The following is a 20,581-nucleotide window of genomic DNA, read 5'->3' on the forward strand; positions in this document are numbered from 1 at the left end:
TGAAGCAAAAGGATGCATGCTAAAAGATTATACAGTAAACAAACTATTAGTAGAAGATCCGAACCTCAGTCCAGGATTTTTTTAGGCAACCCATTCTTGGTATATTATCTACTATACTAAATTTATAAAGTATGTTTCATTTTATTATCAGCTCGGTGAAAATCGACTTAGGTTCGGATCTTAGACCATTATTATTATAGAAGTATCATCATTACAGCCTATACCGTCCACTGCTGGACATAGGCCTCCACAAGTTTACGCCAAAAATAACGTGAACTCATGTGTTTTGCCCATAGTCACCACGCTGGGCAGGCGGGTTGGTGACCGCAGTACTGGCTTTGTCGCACCGAAGACGCTGCTGCCCGTCTTCGGCCTGTGTATTTCAAAGCCAGCAGTTGGATGGTTATCCCGCCATCGGTCGGCTTTTTAAGTTCCAAGGTGGTAGCGGAACTGTGTTATCCCTTAGTCGCCTCTTACGACACCCACGGGAAGAAAGGGGGTGGCTAAATTCTTTAGTGCCGCAGCCACACAGCACAGAAGCAGTATAGAAGTATAGTCTTTGACAACAGAACCCTAATAATGTTCAAACTTATAATTTAAATTAGTTATGGTCGAATTTAGACCACTAGTATTAATAAGCATGTTATCAGGCATTTATTAAAAAAAACAGGCGACTTCGTAAGACAATTTATTTTACCTGTCGGCCAAGAAGGGATATGTTTTCGCCAGTATCTTGCATGCATGCGTGTAATATTTTTTATCACCGTCTATCCACTAAGCCACTGGACAGATATTTGTAATTAGGATATCGTTAGATTTGTCTTGATGACCCAAATTTTCTCAAAGAGGTTGTTTTAAAAAAATAATATAAAATTATAAGGCTTAATATATAAGAATTTTAAAATAGTGTATCAAGTCCGTTTTTATAGAAATACAATAACAATATTTTTATTTCCATTTTTATTTGTAGTTATATTTACGGAGTAGTATAGGTAAAAAACTCAATAAAGTGGATATTTATATTTTAATTGCTTAATGCAAAACACGGTATAGCGTTGTTTTTTTTTCTTGGAGTGAAATAATCTTTGTTTAATTCCAGTATGATTTACTGAGACGAATTAGGTTTTATATCGCGAACGTACCGTCTGAAAGTAGTCGACCTCATAGAATTATCGATTGGACACGAGTATTTTGCTCCGTTGCTCAACACCACCGGAATATAAACTCACTTTTTTACTAAAATTACCGTAACTTCATCGGAGAATAATAAATATTCACTTGTGACGTAAAATATTAATAGCTTTTGTTACAGAAATAATGCGATACCACACTGTCATTGTTTACCGTACACATAAGACGAAATAAATATATTTTTTTGGTTTGTACAAAAAATAGTAGTCTTAATTTTTTTAAATACTTTTCCCATTACACTACATATATATATATATATATATATATATATATATATATATATATATATATATATATATTTCAACACATCTTTATTAAATATGCCGCAAATTAATGATGAATAGTTTAAGCAATAAAATGCATACTTTGGATATACATACACACATATACATATATCTTAATGAGGAAAAAATAAGTTTAGGTATATGGACACGTAAGATGTAATTTTGATTTTATTTTCCTGTAGGTATACAAATCTTACTGACCTGTTTTTTTATATTCATGTCATATCGATTTTGTATCAAATCGAATGTAATAAAGACAAAAGTGTACAAACATTTTTTTACAAATAAGACAAATGAGTGTCTTCAACATAAACTTCAATTCAAAAATATAATGTAATAAATATACATCAAAAAAATTACAAGAAGGCACAGTTTAATATGTTCGCGCAATAAGTTTTCATTTTAAGAGTATTAATATTTGTTATCTGCGCATCCGGATCTTCAGGACAAAGTATTCCAGCGGGAAATGTTAATTGAAGATTGACGACGCTCTTTATTATTTTTTATTTAGATGATAATATGTTTAAATATCTCGTCTAGAATGATTTAAACTTTCACAAATGAAATTAATATTTTCTAAAATTAAAATAATGAAAAGTTTGTATATATATATATATATATATATATATAATATTTATATTTAGATGTATATAAACTTGAACAACCAAATTTAAGAACACTTTACGAGTATATGCGGAAAATTTGACATTAAAGTTGAGTAGGTATTGAATATTTCAAATTATTATAAAATACTAGCTGCTGCCCGCGACGTCGTCTGCGTGAACGCTATACAGCACCAAAAATACCTACGATTATACCTTTTAAAATAACATTCATTAACCCGTTTCTTCTTTACATTTCATATCTACAGAAAGTGCAGTAACAGAGGAAGACTGTTTTTTTGTAAAATTGACCTTCAAAAAGTATTTATTTTCAGCCTGCTTTAAATAAATGACTTTATGGTGATTCTGTTGAATTAAGTCATAAGTTGTGACTGAAGCAGACGGAGAAAATAATGAATAAGGAATACAGAATAGCGTATAAATAGGGAATACATACTTATAGGACTTCTCGATAAACAACATTAGTGGTTATGATAATGTTTTTGAAATCTCATAAATGGCGCTGCTTTAAAATTGTCTTGATACTACTTATATTCGTTTAATTATGTTAATTGGCCTAAGTTACTTATATTGCGTGATTTTTATAGTGTGAAGCTAACTGATAGCATAATAACAACAACATTCAAATATGCGTCGTTAGATTACACGTTGTTACAGAATGCCTTGAAAAAATAAAGGTTCTCTGCTCGTTCCCCGTAGGTGATAGCGTGATAATATGTAGCCTATATGTTGACCCGACTTCTTAATAATATTCGTGTAAAATTTGAAGTAAATCCATGCAGTACTTTTTGAGTTTATCCCGGAAATACATACAGACAAACAGACAAAAATATTTATAATATACTATATTTTTGGCTTCGGTATCAATTGTAGATCACGACCCAAGTATTCTTTAAAAAAAATATTCAATGTACAGTTTTGACTTTCCTACCATTTTATTATTTGTATAGATATTTAAGGAACGCACGTCACAAAAAAATGACTTGTTCTGGTATGATACTAATAACAGCAACTAGAATCTACAAAAATACATGGTTTTAAACTACATTTTACAATTTGTGTAACGATTAATTTCTTACTCCATAAAACAACATCACGACAATGCCTGTCTCATACGAACACTCCGTAAACAATGAACAAGTTGCAAAACCCCACCCAACTAAGGAAAATGAAGAATAACTTGTATTCATTGACATGATATTTGATAAAACAGGTTTCTTCGTCCTTGAAGGATTGTATGGCTTGTACTACTTACCTAATTATTTTTATATAATATCCTTCCGTCCTTTAGAACCGGTTTAAGGCTTAGGGTATTATTAAGTCCCTCTTTTGGAATTCTAAAGGGTTTGTAGGTAGGTTGGAAAGTTAAAGAAGTGTTTTGAAGAAATTTCATTTCAGTCAAGTATTAATAAAAATTTGCGCAATGGTTAATAAAATAATTATTTTACTTAATATATTATTTAGTAAATAAAATTAGAAAAAAAACTTATCATAGATATTTGTTCCTATTTTTTTAAGTGCCATAAATAATCTATTATAGTTAGTTTATTATTGAATGTAAATTTGCTTATAAACATTCCTCTTTTATTGAGGAAAATTGCTTGTTGACATTAGACATAAAAGGCTTTTATTTTCTGTGAAATTATTACAAAAAAAAACTCGATTCTTAACCATCTAAAAAACACAACAGGAAAAGTATGTCAATGTTTACATGTGCTTTTGCAAGAACAGCTATGTCTATTTTTTTTAATTGTAAGATTTTCTGTTGTACCCAACAGAAAATCCAATGGTCTGGTATAGTGACGCGTGTGTTGTATGGGAGCCTAAACACAGGTGGTTCCGGGTTCGATTGCCGGTCGGGATGGATTTGTATCCTTGCGGCTCTTCCCATCATGCCCCGGAGAGATGATTCTGCAACATGTCAAAGCATAACAAGAACAGAATCATTAAAAAAAAAATACTTGTGAGGTTTTATTGATAATGTTAAGATTTTGTGTTTCAATTAAGGTTTTCATTATTTTCAGGAAGAACTCTAAAATTTGCTCTCATTAAGCAATTACAAAATAACAAAATGACGGTTTGCGAAAGCGATACTTTTTTTATCAGATCCGTGTCTACTCACAGTATTTTCAAAGTCATAGGTAAACAGTGTATCCTTTCACTGTGCAACGTGGCCATGGATTAATTACTGATTAGGTTATACGGTAAAATAATCTTTTAAACATTCTCGCGATTTAATATTGCTTACGTAACTATATTTTCCTTATCTTTTTAAATTCCTTCATCATTTTATTTTTTTTTGTCATACATATAAATTTTATATTAAAATATATTTTATTCTGAAATTTAAATTTAATAAAATTTCCAAATTTATAGCATCAGATCTATGGAAGATTAGCTACACATGTGGTTTAGTGCTTAAAATTGTTCACTATATGCTGTCACGGATTTTCTTTAGGACTTTTAATTGCGATGAATTCCGTCATACCGCGCATTAATAAACTCAGCTCCTATTTGTTGCAACATGATGTAATATAGCCTATCTTTCCTCTAAAAAATGGACAATCAAACACAAAAATATTTTTTTAATTCGAACCAGTAGTTTCTGAAATTAGCGTTATTAAACAAACAGTCAAACTTTATAATATTTACATAAAATTTACTTTATGATATGTTTTAATTTGTAAAGATATAATTGTGTTTGCTAGAAAATGAAAAAAAACCGACTTCAATTACATCGACAAGTTATAAAACGTAAGTAGACGAAAAAAATTAACTAACGCACTAGTCGTCACTACGATTTTCGAAGGTTTCCCTCGATTTCTCCGGGATTCCATCACCAGATCTTAGGTTCTTTATCATGGTACCACCCTTGGGATATCTTTTTTCCAACATAAAAAGAATTATCAAAATCGGTTTATAAACGACGAAGTTATCCGCGAACACATAAAAAAAATATATACGGTCGAATTAAGAAACCTCCTTTTTTGAAGTCGGTTAAAGACAGTCAAGTAAATACGCGTTATCAAAGATTACTCAAACAATAGTAATCAGACCTCGATCAAATTTCAATGGGACTACAAGACAAGTATCAGTTTTTGAATAAAATACCAATCACCAATATCGGTATATCTAGTAAAAAGTTATGCGGTATAATACAACGTAGGTCGATGAAAATTATAGATATTAGATATAACTCAAAAAGCACTTATTAGATGTCTATTAAATTTAAATAGGACCATATAACATGCACCACCTTTTGACTAAAATAATAATTATCAAAATCAGTCGGTCCACCCAGTCAAAAGTTCTGAGACAACATACATAAAACAATACAATCGAAAAAAGAAATGTAGTTATAGTGTACAATAACGTATAATTAAATACATGATAAATAATATTTTCATCAGTACAGTGATATATTTTTTGTGAGTGCTAGATTATAACGAAAAAAAAAAACGGAATAAAACTTGGAACGGAATGTTAAACTCATGTAATGCACGTTGGAAAAGCTCACAAAAAAGACGAAAAGCTAGTTTAAGAGGACGTTCTGTGCAATTTCCCTTATTAAATCACTAATTAAATATTCCTATCAAATAATAGCATTTTCTTACTATATTTATTACTATTATTTTTTTTAAATGTAGATTTTTTTTGTATTTCGGAAAAAACGTCTAACATCCAATATGTAAAACTAAAATGGCAGGAAAATGTTGTCGATTTACATAGTTTCATTTCGTCGTTGATTACATACTTGTGTAGATCCTCATTATTTACAGACATTAATTTTTTATGATGTCATACATCATACACACACATACACTCGACTCGTTAAAGTTAACATGAATTATAGGATAATATAGGATTGTAATTTTATTATAATTGTAAATGTTGTTGCACTTAAGAATTTGAAGAAAAAATATATACATTTTTTTAATTTAAGAATAAAAGAAATATATTTTCCTACCAACGATTTTATTAATAGTGGTTTTGTAAAACGGTAATAGCGAAAAATGTTTAAGTTAAACGTAATTGAAAAATCTTTTTATGTCGATTGCACGCAGCAATAAAACACTAAATGATTTTCATTAAAAATGACAATTCGTCAGAGCACGTCGATACTAAAGTATAATAAGAAGAATTACAAGTATAGTACAGTAACAGTAATTCCTAAATGTCAGTCGGAAAAAAATGTGTCAGAAATCACAACAAATCACATTTAGTTATCACATTTATATTGACATTACCTATTAAAGTTGACAATGATGTTGAGTTCATAACTCTTACAATTTATCCTAGTTTATAGAAACTCTTATGTTTTATCTAAATCTACGATATCTGTTATCTTAAACCTGTCTTTATTGTCACTGCGTCGACTATATTGTCACGTTGTATGGTGATTATTATCTTTTATTCAAATATAAAATTATAAAGTATAATCATTTATTCTAGATAGAGAAGCACACGGATTGGGGAAGTACCTCGACTTTACAGAAGGTCACAGCCACGTAATACTGTTCTCAAGTACCCAGTTGGGGACAGGAGTGTCTATGCGTTCTTTGTGCTTTTTTTCTCCTTGTACATTGCGCGTTGCCAATACAACACCTGATCCTTCCAAGGAGCTCTCGCCACCTTACTCATTACAGGAACACAACACTGTTTGAGAGCAATATTATTTAGCTGTGATTTTTTGTATGGTAGAGGTACTTCCTCAGACGGACTGCTTCAGCTTTTGAAGTAGATATTTAATGATGCTTATTTTGTTTAACTATAATATATCTACATTATTTACTACGAGCATTCAATTGTCATATTACTATTTGATCCCTTTCTAGGAAAAATATCAAATGTTCTTTCTCACAATCGTATCTAACTAGTTCTAAACACTTAAAAGCGCAATACTTCAAATGCCTAAACCTTATTCAAAGATTAGAACAGATAATGTCAAGAAATATTTGTTATGATAAAACAATATGCGTCATTTTATGTAACGCTGGCGCATAGACGTATTTAAAAAAAAATTATATATATATATATATATACTACATATAGAAATACTACTTATAAACAACACAATTTCTAAGTCAAAAATAAGAAGAAAGTCAAATATAAACGACAGTTTATGTACAAGGTAGATTGAAAACTGACTTAAAGTGCTGCTTCTATTTGACTGATATTTTTGATACAGTTTGAAAATACTTGTACATACACACTCGTAATTTAGTTTCAATGGAACATTTTAATTTTTAAATATCATGGCAATCGTTCTTAAGGAGTAAACTCCAGTTACGTGTCGGAACTGAACAATTTTTTTTACCAACTTCAAAAAAGGATGAGGTTACTCAATTCGAGCATATACATATATATGTTCGGGGATAACTTCATCGTTTAATGAACCGATTTTGATGATTCTTTTTCTTTGTTGGAAAGGAGATAGCAGTGGGGTGGTACCATGATAAAAAACCAGAATAACCAGGAGGGTAATTGAAATCGGTTTTTTTCGTTTATCAGTAAACACAATCATTTAATTTAGTTATTTGTATATCACGTAGAATAGAGAAGGTACGATGAAGATTGGTCGGTGCTGTAGTGAATACAACCTTAAAACTTTTGAAAATCGTAGAAATAGTAGGTGGTTTATGCTTCACCCTTAACCTTGTGTTATGTTCATATAAGTATAAATCTCTAATGACACCTGTCGTCTCGATGAACATGTTATATATCATAACATGGATGTTGATAGTTGATATAATATGATCAGTGGAATCGAGCACAGCTTAGCAAGCGAGCCCATATTAGTAAATTATCAAGGGAAATAAAATAATAATATATCATTTAAAATATTAAGCATAATTATCTCTTATATCTTTAGTATTAATTTACATGAGAAGATATAAAAATACTGACCGAAGATTGAAGATTTATCAAAGACGTAGTACATTATTTTTATTTCTATTTCTTATATTTATTACAAATGCTCTAACAAAGTTTTTTCAAATACTTTGTGTGCAAATATTTAGTTTCGACGTTGCATATTTTGGTCATGAATATTTTAACATCGAATATAAAAGGAAATTCGTTTTATTCCATTTTTAAAATTGAATTTTTGAACTAAATTATTTTTGCCGCGAAACAAATTTTAGCTTTCAAAATTATGTGCTGCCACGCGTACCTGTCTATGCAATGTGCATTCACAGTCACATTTTTGTTAAGTCAGGGCCATTATAAAATAAATTAAATATATACCGTCCACTATTTAAACATATCTCAAATATGCAATTATGCTAAACCTCTAAATAAATCTTAATTATTTTTAAGACAAATTGATGATTGATATTAAAATGTGAAAACGATTTCAAAGAAGCACTTTGAAAGGCACAAAGATATAGCGATATTTAATAAAGATTAATCACATCATCTCCAATTTCTTGTCCAAAAATAATGAGAATAGCTTTCAAAGGCTTTAATTAAAGGTTAAAATATTAAGATAATGAATTTATTTATTGATAATATAGTATTATGGAATTATAAATGGATATTAAACTTTTTGGAAATAAATCCATATTTGTTTTTCGATCATCAATAGATAGTTTTACAGTATTTTTATTTTATTCTTCTACGTGCTTAGGACACTCAGTAATATTACATCGAAGTTAACCTAAAAACGAAAACTGTAATCGAAACCAGAATATCGATATTTATGTATCCTTTATAATTATTTACAACAAACTTTTTCAAAACATTCTTAATTTATTATTCTATGACAAAATTTTACGATAAATATTAAGAAATATATATTATAAAGCACAAAATACTTAAAAACAGTATGTACTTATATTCGTACGTAATATACGTTTATTTTTATTAGTATATTAGTAATCGTAACGGTTACGATATTGAGTACATCACAATAAAAGTATGTCAATGAAATATTTAAGGTCGTGTACTTAAAAAACCAATACTCTATAGAACACTTTAGCGTATTCTCAAAGACAGAAGTAATTTAAAGATTAAATTATTTATCGTAATTTTTTATTCCGCAATATTCTATTCTGAATTTTAACTTGCGATCAGTTTTTTTCAGTTTCAGTTAGATCAGTTTTTTCAAATCAGTATTAAAAAGCATATAAGCGTTTCTTACTTAACAAAAAAAAAAAAAAAACGCTAGTATCAGAATATAAACTTTTTTGCTGATGTAACTTTTTACTGGAGTTACAGATTGTAAAATATCTCGCTTAAATACTCGTAAATGTGGTTCTGCAGTAATTTTCAACAAGCTTTAGAAAAATGAACATAAATAAAAGGAAATTATTAGGTTGTATAAATTAGAATTGATTTCAATACTTTTGTAATTAAAGGCTGTAGTTTAATTTAGGTTTTTTTCTTCATTCCAGGTCAAAATTGACGGTAGCGACATTATTATTTGTCTTCTACGTTGCAATGTTACAAGGATGGCGACTAACCGTGTCGAAGTGTAAGTTCGTCCTTCGTAGAAAAAAATGGGTTGAAAATATAATATTATAAAAACGATATTATTTTACTTTTATTTATTTAATTTCCTTTAATTAAATTATTTTATTATTTACACCATCAAATTTTAATTTCTTTATAATATTAATAAATTTTCTTTGCTTAGTGTTCCTAATTCCTCAGCGGTACGTCCTCGGTATCATGGGACTGCTGGCTGTATGCAACGCGTATACAATGCGCGTCTGTTTGAACCTCGCGGTCACTCAAATGGTTAACAATACTAATAGTGGAAATGAAAACTATGACCCTAACGCATGTCCTGATGATAGCGAAATAATTGGCAATGGAACAGCTGATTTTAAGCCTGTGAGTAAATACTATACATGTATGTTATCGTAAAAATGTAAGATTTATTTCTTAGTAAATGTATTCTCTAAGTGTTGGACAGATGTACATATATTACTTTTATGAAAAATTCTATAGAAGTATCGTTTCATAATGAACGTTTTGTTATTAAAAAAACATAAGACTAACTCAAATTAAGGAACACAAAAAAAGAATTACTAGTTTTGTGCTGTCGTTTGGATTCATCGGCCATTCATTTTTATTTATATACACGTTATATACATACTATAAATGTTTTTGCCGGCAAGCAACTTTCCTTATATTCTGCTACTTCTTCAATCTCTCGAACGGCTGGACTGATTTTGACAGGATTTTCACTGGCAGATTTAATAAGGTATTACTTAGGCTAATTTTATTTTAGGAATTTGTTTATTTAAGAACTATGCGAACTGAACAATATTTTTTTTTAATTCCACGCGAACGAAGTTGCAGGCACAGCTAGTATAACATAAAAAAGATAACTTAAAATTTCCTCAAATAAATTAGATACAATTTTCTTTTCAGCACGCGATTTTTGAGTGGTCTGAGTCGACTCAAGGACTTATTCTTAGTGGATTTTACTACGGGTACGCAATCACTCACGTCCCTGGCGGATACTTGGCTGAAAGATACGGGGGCAAATGGACTCTTGGAATTGGTCTTTTGAGTACAGCCATATTCACTTTATTAACTCCGATTGTCGTAAAAGCCGGTGGAGCAACATGGTTATTCATACTTCGTGTTTTACAAGGCATGGGAGAGGTACTTTTTTCACTTTTTGTAAAATACGAGTGTATTTGGCTGTACTATCTTTTAATTTCCGTAGAATTTAAATGAAATATAGATGAACAGACTCTTTAAAAGTCCTATAAATTTTTATTGTATATTATTTTACACTTACAACTTACATTTTTTTTGCTAATGAAAAGCTACCACCGATTCGAAATATAGTTTCTACAGAGAAGAATCGCCAAGACACTCTACAGTTGCTCTTTTAAAAAAATTAATTGTGTTTTCATAAAAAAAATGGTAATATCTTGCATGAAATACAGCGTCACCAAATTTTTATCGTTTATAATGTACTTTCGTAATCCTGCATCGAATAATAAACCTTAATATATAAATTACTTTTTCAAAGTTTAACTTTATACTCACACAATTGCAATTTTTTTTGTGAGATTTTGTCATAAATGTATCCGTTTCCTACGTTTACTTTGCGCAGTCAGAAAATTGGAGTTACAATTTTGTTATTTCTCTTTGTGTTTTACTGCGACCGTTACTATTCAAAACAATCAAATTTCTTTGGCATTCAAAACCAGTTTTGTTTTAAACAAATATTCGATTCGCGGTGAAGCTGTTCAGGTCATCATAATTTACTTTTTCCCTATTAACTTTAAAAATAAGCGATGTTATCAGCAGAAAGCACTAACCGCATAAATGTAAATAAAACTAATAAATATATCTGTAATTTAATTTTAAAACATTTCAGTACCATTTAACGTATTTATCGTATCAGTTTGACGTCAAGTTAGCTAATTCTTAAGACTTCTTTATAATTTTATTATGATAGCAATTTCAGAGTTTGCATTTATTGAAATATTTACTTATAAGCCTGATTTTATTGGTAACGTCTTCTATATAAAATCATTTGTACGTTCCAGGGTCCAACAATGCCGGCTCTGATGATTGTGTTAGCTCGGTGGGTCCCACCACACGAAAGATCACGACAAGGCGCTTTGGTCTTTGGTGGTGCGCAAATAGGCAATATATTTGGATCATTTATGTCTGGCATCCTTATGGCAGGAGGCGGAGACTGGGCTAATGTATTTTATTTCTTCGGTTGTTTCGGAATTATGTGGTTCATTGCTTGGGTAAGTTGAACTGATATTTAGTTGATTTTTTGAATAGTAAAGTTAATATATATTTTTTTTTATATTAAATTTACTGTTCTGATATTTTACATTACTTGAATTTTTGTACTTATCCAATAACTTCCACTGTTAAAACATATTTTATATCTTAGAGCATGCTATCAGAGATTTTAAATAAACAAGTAAAGCCATAATATTGTTGTATTTTATTCATATTTTTTTAAATCACACAAATTTCAGAGTATTTTCTGCTATAGTACACCAAATACACACCCTTTTATATCTGACGAAGAACTGAAATATCTCAATGAAACTGTACCTAGCGCCGAAAACGCCAGTATCAGGGATCCTGTACCTTGGAAAGCCATTGTTAGGTCTGTTCCAGTTTGGGCCCTTTTGTTTGCAGCGGTAAGAGATTTTATCAAGTATTAATTTCGTTTTTACTTTGTTTATTAAATGAATACAACTCGTACATAATAGCTCCCTTTTACTTCACAAAATTGTACTCGTGATCGTCGATTAATTAGGAGTAAAGTGTAAAGATTTAGTTTTATGTTAAATAATCTTAAATTGCCATATTTTAGTACGAGTTTGCGTATATCGCAGTCCACTGCTGGACATAAGCCTCCACAAGTTTGCGCCAAAAATGGCGTGAACTCATGTGTTTTGCCCATAGTCACCACGCTGGGTAGGCGGGTTGATGACCGCAGGGTTGGCTTTATCGCGCCGAAGACGTTGCTGCCCATCTTCGGCCTGTGTATTTCAAAACCAGCAGTTATCGGGATGGTTATCCTGGTCGGCTCTTTAAGTTCCAAGTTGGTAGTGGAGATGTGTTATCCCTTAGTCGTCTCTTACGACACCCATGAGAAGAGTGGCTATATTCTTTACTGCTGTAACCACAGCAATGGAGCAGTGTGGTGAATAAGCTCCAATACTTCTACGCGAAGAAAGAGGCCTATGCCTAACATTGGAATGTTACAGACTGAATGATTGCGTGGGTACCTCATTTGTTCGGGTTTTATTTTTAATCAAATGCATCAAAAAATTCAAATATGTATGACATTACTTACACGATTTAGTTTATTCTGGTTTATACTCTATACTCTATAGATATATAAATAAAATTGAAGTGTCTATCTCTGATTTCGAAATAACTGTGTTTTGTCAAGTGCGTATAGTTATTTACACAGTAATAAAATAAAACAAACGATTTTAAAAATTGTTTCTGTCTGTCTGTGTACTTGTTTGTCTCGGCTAATCTTTGGAATAGCTCAACCGATTTTATGGAACTTTTACTGGAAGATAGAGAAGGTCGTGAAGCAATATATAGGCTACTTTGTAAATCAAGTGCATCTGTACTAATATAGTAAAGCTGAAAAAGTTGTTTGTTTCTTTAAACATACTAATCTCAGGAAATACTTGTTCAAATTGAAAAATTATTTTTGTATTAGATAGCCCATTTACTAAGAATGATTATAGGCTAATATATATTTTTCCTCAAATTAACGCGGATGAATTCGCGGAGCACCGCTAGCTAACAATATAATATTATATTCCAGATTGGCCATGATTGGGGATACTACACAATGGTAACGGATCTACCCAAGTACATGACAGATGTACTTAAGTTCAACATCGCTACAACAGGAACGTTGACTGCTTTTCCATATCTCGCCATGTGGATCAGCGCGTTCATATTCGGCTGGGCTTGTGATGTTTGTATAAAGCGTAATTGGCATTCAATCAAAACTGGAAGAATTATTCATACTACTATTGGTAAGTTGTTTGAGATCATTCGTGAGAAGAAAATCAATCAAATAGATATTTGGAACAGAATCTTAATTGTATATAAATACAAATTTATATTAAGAAAGAATAATTACTTCAGAACGATTTGAATCGTACAGCTGATTTTATTGAATCTGCAACAAACAGATCCAAGTGTGTAATGCTCGTAAATAAAATTTGAAATAAGTTTTAATAATAATTGAAGAGGTTCATTTACATGGCAATTGTTCTTTCGTAGTGGCAACGAAATTGTCATTATCGCTGACGGCCTACTGATTTCCACTTAGAGCAGATATTCATATTTGTAATATGTGCTTTAAGTCTGGGGAATTATTGTTGCGATTTATTTTTAATGTATTTCAGAGAATGAACTGTGCCACTAGTTCCATTTGTTACCATAACTACCTGATAACCATTATGATTATTAAATTATATTAACTGTCAATAAATTTACTTACCTTAACAGTTGAGTTAAGATTTTTATACTTGAATTTTTATTTCAAAAAGGCTTTGTTGCGCAATAGCAACTGGGTGCAAATTTATTGAAACTGCGAAAAATGTTGAAATAGTGGCACCTAAATTCATATTTTGAAATAATTACAGCTGCTACTGGTCCAGCCATCTGTATCATATTGGCTTCCTACTCTGGATGTGATCGTTTTGCAGCTGTCGCCTATTTTATAGCGTCTATGGCTTTAATGGGTGGCTTTTATAGTGGAATGAAGGTTCGATGACATTTTTATCTTTTCACGTTTCTGTTAATTTTGGCTGACTTAATTTTTTTTTGTAATATTATTGTAAACTAGATGTCAAATATAAGCTAACATAATACAAACATCATACGCAATTGTAATAATGTTTTAAAGTAATTATTATTTCACAAGAAACGGTTATTATCAAGGAAAAATTTTGTTCTTGAAATAGTATATGCATACGTTCGAAATTTTTTAACCGTGACATAATATTTTTATTGTTCTACTAATTGCATTTGTTTTCAAATTTTACAAAGGTTTGTTTTAAAGTGTTATTTAACACATATTTAAAAAATATTTTTTTTTAAACCATGGAAAATAATGATGTTATTTATAGTAGTTATAATAAAAACTAATCAAATAACATTATACCTAAAGGGTAAACTATTAAAAAAGTTCTTAAATGGTAATAACGTCAAATATATGGTATATATCACTTACTTAAATATGCGTGTAATTAACAGCCTCTAAAATATTAAATTTTAAATTTTCAGATCAATGCACTAGACCTGGCACCTAACTATGCTGGTTCGTTGACAGCTATGATTAATGGAACGTCCACAATATCAGGAATTATTACACCCTACTTAATAGGGCTATTAACTCCCGACGTAAGTACTTAATTAAAGTTAATTTTATATTAAATTTAAGAACAAATTTTGAAGAATAATTTTAATAACAGTGAGACTTTTAGATACGCTTGAAATACATTGATTGTTTAGTGAAAATATATGAAAATATAAAGTTTCATTATAAATATGATATATTATATAATTATAATATATTATATAATTTATTTTAGATAATTTTTAGACGAAAAAAATAAATAATAGAACAGGATGAAATCCATTACAAAAGCAAGAAACCGATTTTTTTTTAAAAAGCAGATATTGATTCGATTGAAAATGATGAAGCTTTTTTTATTTTAAATCAAAACAGGGATTTCATCCTGTTCTCATTATTTTTACTTTTTAGCACTTACAAATATGGCACTGGTCTAATATGAAATTTTAAATTTGACCCATATGTGTTCCGTATAACTATTTTCGTCAGGGTAATTTAAAACTATAAAAATCTTGTACTTTTTTAACCGACTTCAAAAAAAAGGAGGAGGTTACTCAATTCGACCGTATATATATATTTTTAAATGTATGTTCGGGGATAACTCCGTCGTTTATGAACCGATTTTGATAATTAACACACAATAACAATTTAATTTAAATTTTTTGTTTCATAATACTTGCTTAAAGAAATATCGTAATTATTTATAAGGTATGTGTAATGTAATAAACCAAGCCTTATCAGGTAAACGTTTTACTTTGCCACTGTGTCTGTGTCGTGTTCGCAATGCTAATATCTTTGAATTTATCTGCGGTTGGCAGCTAATAGCTGAGTTGAAATGTTTGCATCAAACTTCGTGAATAAGGGTCGTTATTGTCAACTTATCGAACGTTTGTCGGGCTCGTAACTCATAATACAATTATATATAAGTTACGAGCAGATTGAAAATGATCCGTAACCGTGATGATAATGGTTTACATTTTATATAAAGTGAAATTTTATACAGTACTATAATAGACGTAATCTTGTCACTATATTCCTTCTCAAAAAAAAAAATGTTTTTTTACCTTTTCTTTTATTACATTTTCCAGTGGAGTTATTGTACTTAAGGATAAAAACAACGGTATTAGATTTTACAGCTGATATTACCTAGACATTGAAAAGAAAATAGATTTAGTATTTATTGTAGAATTTCTCCTTACTTAATTGTGATTTATTATTATTTCTAAATCTTAATAATAAAGGCAGTATAAGTCTGTGGATAAACTTGTGAATATAGACGAAAAAATAATTAAATCCGAGCCAAGCATTGAATATATAAGAAAGTTTCGCATTTGCGGATACACGATTTTCACATGATAAATTATGAACGTATTCCTAAAAACCTAAAAACTAAAATAGTATTTAGGTCTTGAAAAATACTTTCACGCAAATTTATGCTGTAATGGTTGCTTTGTTTTACGTTAACTTTTATCTATCCTAGTCCATTTGAAGCCAATATTAACGGCACATTCGCAACAAGGTATCAGAGAAATATATCAAAAAGAATGTATTCTTATTATACAGAAATATGTAATTAAAAAAAAATATACGTGTCATATCACCAAATATATATCACGTCCTCAAATGTAGTATGACATAGTTTATGGTTCATTTGACATTTTTTTGCAAGTAAGCTGGATTACAGAAAGGTTATAGAGTATAATTATATAGTATCATATATCGCATAATATTCTTTGGCACAATTAATATTAGCACAATTTAATACACATTGCACAGCGTTTGTGGATTTTGAGTGGATTGGTTCGGCAAAATATAGTATTTTTAGAGAGTAACTGTGGAAGCTTCTTGCCGATTTTTCTTGGCAAAATCTAAAATCCGAATTGGTGATAGCTTCACTTTAATTATAATTAAATACCTTTATATAATTAATTAATGAAAAATAAATATACTTTTAATCTGTAAAAATCTAAAATCCAAATTGGTGATAGCTTCACTTTAATTATAATTAAATACCTTTCTATAATTAATTAATGAAAAATAAATATACTTTTAATCTGTAAAAATCTAAAATCCGAATTGGTGATAGCTTCACCTTAATTATAATTAGATAACTTATTATAATCATTTAATGAAAAATAAATATACTTTTAATCTGCATAATGACGATGAATGATTTATTTTGAATCTTGTAGCTCAATGGCTATCATAATGTCACTACAGATATGCCAATTGTAGCTCCGCGTTTCTATAACATGAGGTAATCTCTTCAGTTATTTACCATCACGTAAAAAAATATTAGCTTTCTAAATTAAATCTAAATCGACCTTATCATCAACAGCTAGTTCGTAAATTACAGTGTAGTAGAAATTGTTTTGCAGTACTTACAAACTAAGAAACTCATATTATATAAACTAAGCTATTGCAGGCTTCCATGGAAGCTAAGCTTTACTCTTCGAAAATGAAAACATGGGAAGCGCTTACTCTTAAATCTCTATATATTTATAATGAAGTCTATTTTGAATACTATTATAGTAAAAAGAATCGATAAAAAAAATATCACGTTGAACGTTAAAGTTTTCCATGTACGGATGATAATAAAATTACGCGAGAACCACTAGACACAATAAGCTTTTTTTTAATTATTATACCAGTAAACTATTTACTAAGAAGCCTATTGAATATGAAGGTTGAATAAATTCTTGAATTTTTGACAATAATTATTTTTTATAATTTATTTTAGTTTCTATCATAATAATATAGAATCAGAGACATCTGTGATGAAATTATTATCGCTGTATTTACGGTTTATTTATTTCAGTCGACTTTAGTGCAATGGCGGGCGGCATTCTGGGTATGCTTTGCGGTACTCGTGGGAACTAACGTGATTTATTGCATCTGGGCTGATGGAAAGCAGCAATGGTGGGACGATGTACGTCAGTTTGGCTACCCAGAGAACTGGAAACATGGTCCATTAATTACAGCAAATTTAGACAAGGAGAAAAGCAAGAAAAAGGAAGCGGAAGGCACTGCGTTATAAAACATACTAGATCATAGTGTGATATTTTTAGCCTATTTTTGCCTTTCTATATAAACATGTTTTCTACATGATAATAAATAGATATGAGATATATAAGTATATCTCAAGGAGTTTCTTAGATGAACGGGGAATCTGTAAGGTACAAAACGTACGTTCCTTTGCAGATTTTATGATACTATATGTATTAAACTAGTATTATTTATATCTATATAATCTTTATGACTGTTTAAAGTACATAGAGAGTTAAGAATTTATAGATAAATTCGCTGTGTTTAATTTCGTTGTAGATAATAAGATTGAACATTTTTTAATTCTAGTTTTTAGTAATTAAGACGGCTTTTCTGTATACATTTCTCATAGTGCCATTTTGTGATAACATTTTCAACGGTGATTTTAAATTGTTTAAATGTACACTATTCAAAAATGGTCAATTCAATATGTTTAAAAATAAATTATGTAAAATAATTTATTCCAACAACTGCCCGAATTTTAATTACTGCAAGTTCTGTTTTATTATTTTATTTAAGTATTTAATTCAAAAAATAATAAAAGGTGCTGTGGAATTTTAATATAAACTTACTGATTATAGCAAAATAAAGTTACCTTATTGAGTTACCTAATGTTAGTCGCTTAGTAGATTATTATTATAATATCACAATTTTTAATTTAATAAATAATGTGTTAAGCTAATTATTTGTAAATAGCTCATTCGTATTTTTATAACTTAGTTTCTGGACAAAAAATACTTTGTACATATTTTATTTACCAAACTGTATTCAAATGATACGACGTTAAAACTTTGTTTCCATTTTTTGATGGCTTATTTAATTTCTTTTAGATGTATTAAATAGTTCTGTTTTAATGCTAAAGTGTTATTTTTATATATTACTCATAAGAAACAAGTACAATAATTTCGTTACAATTGTATCAACTTTTTTTAATCATTATTTATACCGCTGAACTTAACATTAATCATTATTTTTTTTTGACAAGGTATAAATGTAATATGATTAAATTACGCAGAAGACCATTTGATAGTACGAAAATGTATTTTAATCAATAATCGTATCGTATTTAAATTTTGTGATCGAATTTATGTAAGCAATTTTTATTATTGTTGACGTATTAAAGAGTTAAATTAATACTTGTAATTTTTAATTCCAAATATGCGATCAATGAAATACAGGCTAAACGCTTAAATTTATAGCAATCATAGTAGTTTCCCTTGGATATAAATACATACTTGAGGTCTATTCAAGTATTATAAAGAAAACAGATAATTATGTAGTTTGATTGTTTGTAATGGATAAATTCAAAAAATACTGAACCAATTCCGAATAAAAAATTCTTTCAGGAAGAGAATACTACGTTACGACATATACTCTATTTTACGGGTAAAAACGAAACAGCCAAAATCGTGTAATCAACACAGGCAAAGCCGCGTTCGGAAAGCTAGTATTCTATGCAAAACAAAAAGTCGAAGGATTGAGTATGCACGATCGAATAGATTGGAATTTACAAAACCCATGTGACCTATTTTAAATTTTATTGTTTTATTTTTTATGGAGCTGGGCTTTTTGTAGCTACGTTTCCCACTTCCTAAGGTAAAAAAGGTTTCTATTTAATTTTATAACATTTTAATTTTATTAGTGATTATTTTGTTCTAAGTATTTGTTTAAAAAAAAGACAATATAGAAATTCCAATTTATAGATTTTTATTTTTTCTGTTAATTAATTAATTAACTCTTTATTGTACACATAAAAAGAAGATCACAACGTATAAAAACAATATACAAAACGAAATGTTCAACAGGCGGTCTTATCGCTAAACAGCGATCTCTTCCAGACAACCAGCTCGGAGGAGATAATGTGAAAAAAGCGTAAAAGGGTGTACAGAATTCAAACGAAATAAAACAGGAAGAAAACCAAATATACACACATAAATGCATACATACATGCACATATTATAAACAATATTAACTATACTAAAAATTACAGAACGTATTACATAATAAGATGTAAATACACCACGCGTATAAATACTAATAAACATGTGTGTGTGTGTGTGTGTGTGTCTATATCTGTTGTCAATCGAATCACAATTATCTGATTAAATATAATAATGGATCTCCAAAATATATTTCAGTTATTTTAAAATAAAAGAACATTTACTGTACAAAGGTACAAAGTAAGATAAAACATGTATTTACCAATTCTTAGGCGATCAGCGATCATAAAATGCTTATTAAGCTTGCTATTAACATGCTATTTAACATGGTTTGAATGAGTTACTTAGAATTCAATGCAATGAAAAAATTTGCATACACTTGTGCCATGAATACAAATATGTTGGTTAGCCTTGTATCCAGTTAATTATATATAATACATTATTAATAAATGTAAAAACGTATACGCTTATATATATTATTCTATATAAATAAAAATGAACGTAGCTAAGCGCATAACTCGAGAATGGCTCGAGCGATTCGGGTAATTTATTTTTTTGTATGTTCCTTAAGGCCCACGGAAGGTTATATTACTATTTTTTTTATCTATTAACTATTGACACAACAAAGTCTATCCGGGCAGCTAGTAAAACCACTAGGTAATGTAAAAC

General features: G+C 29.6%; 1 protein-coding gene across 1 annotated transcript in view; it reads left to right on the forward strand.

The window, feature by feature from the left end:
* The window catches only part of LOC123657272 (putative inorganic phosphate cotransporter), a 33,813-nt gene extending 15,849 nt beyond the window's left edge, over positions 1-17,964 (forward strand). The window contains exons 2-10 of the mRNA XM_045592847.1: positions 9,493-9,572; positions 9,735-9,934; positions 10,478-10,714; positions 11,614-11,823; positions 12,064-12,231; positions 13,383-13,599; positions 14,215-14,336; positions 14,858-14,974; positions 17,746-17,964. Coding sequence (XP_045448803.1) covers positions 9,539-9,572; positions 9,735-9,934; positions 10,478-10,714; positions 11,614-11,823; positions 12,064-12,231; positions 13,383-13,599; positions 14,215-14,336; positions 14,858-14,974; positions 17,746-17,964 — 1,524 coding nt within the window. The 5' untranslated portion in view covers positions 9,493-9,538. The remainder of the gene's footprint in view (positions 1-9,492; positions 9,573-9,734; positions 9,935-10,477; positions 10,715-11,613; positions 11,824-12,063; positions 12,232-13,382; positions 13,600-14,214; positions 14,337-14,857; positions 14,975-17,745) is intronic.
* The last annotated feature ends 2,617 nt before the right edge of the window (positions 17,965-20,581 follow it).

Source organism: Melitaea cinxia, chromosome 10, assembly GCF_905220565.1.
Source record: "Melitaea cinxia chromosome 10, ilMelCinx1.1, whole genome shotgun sequence".
NCBI classification, from domain to species: Eukaryota; Metazoa; Arthropoda; class Insecta; order Lepidoptera; family Nymphalidae; genus Melitaea; species Melitaea cinxia.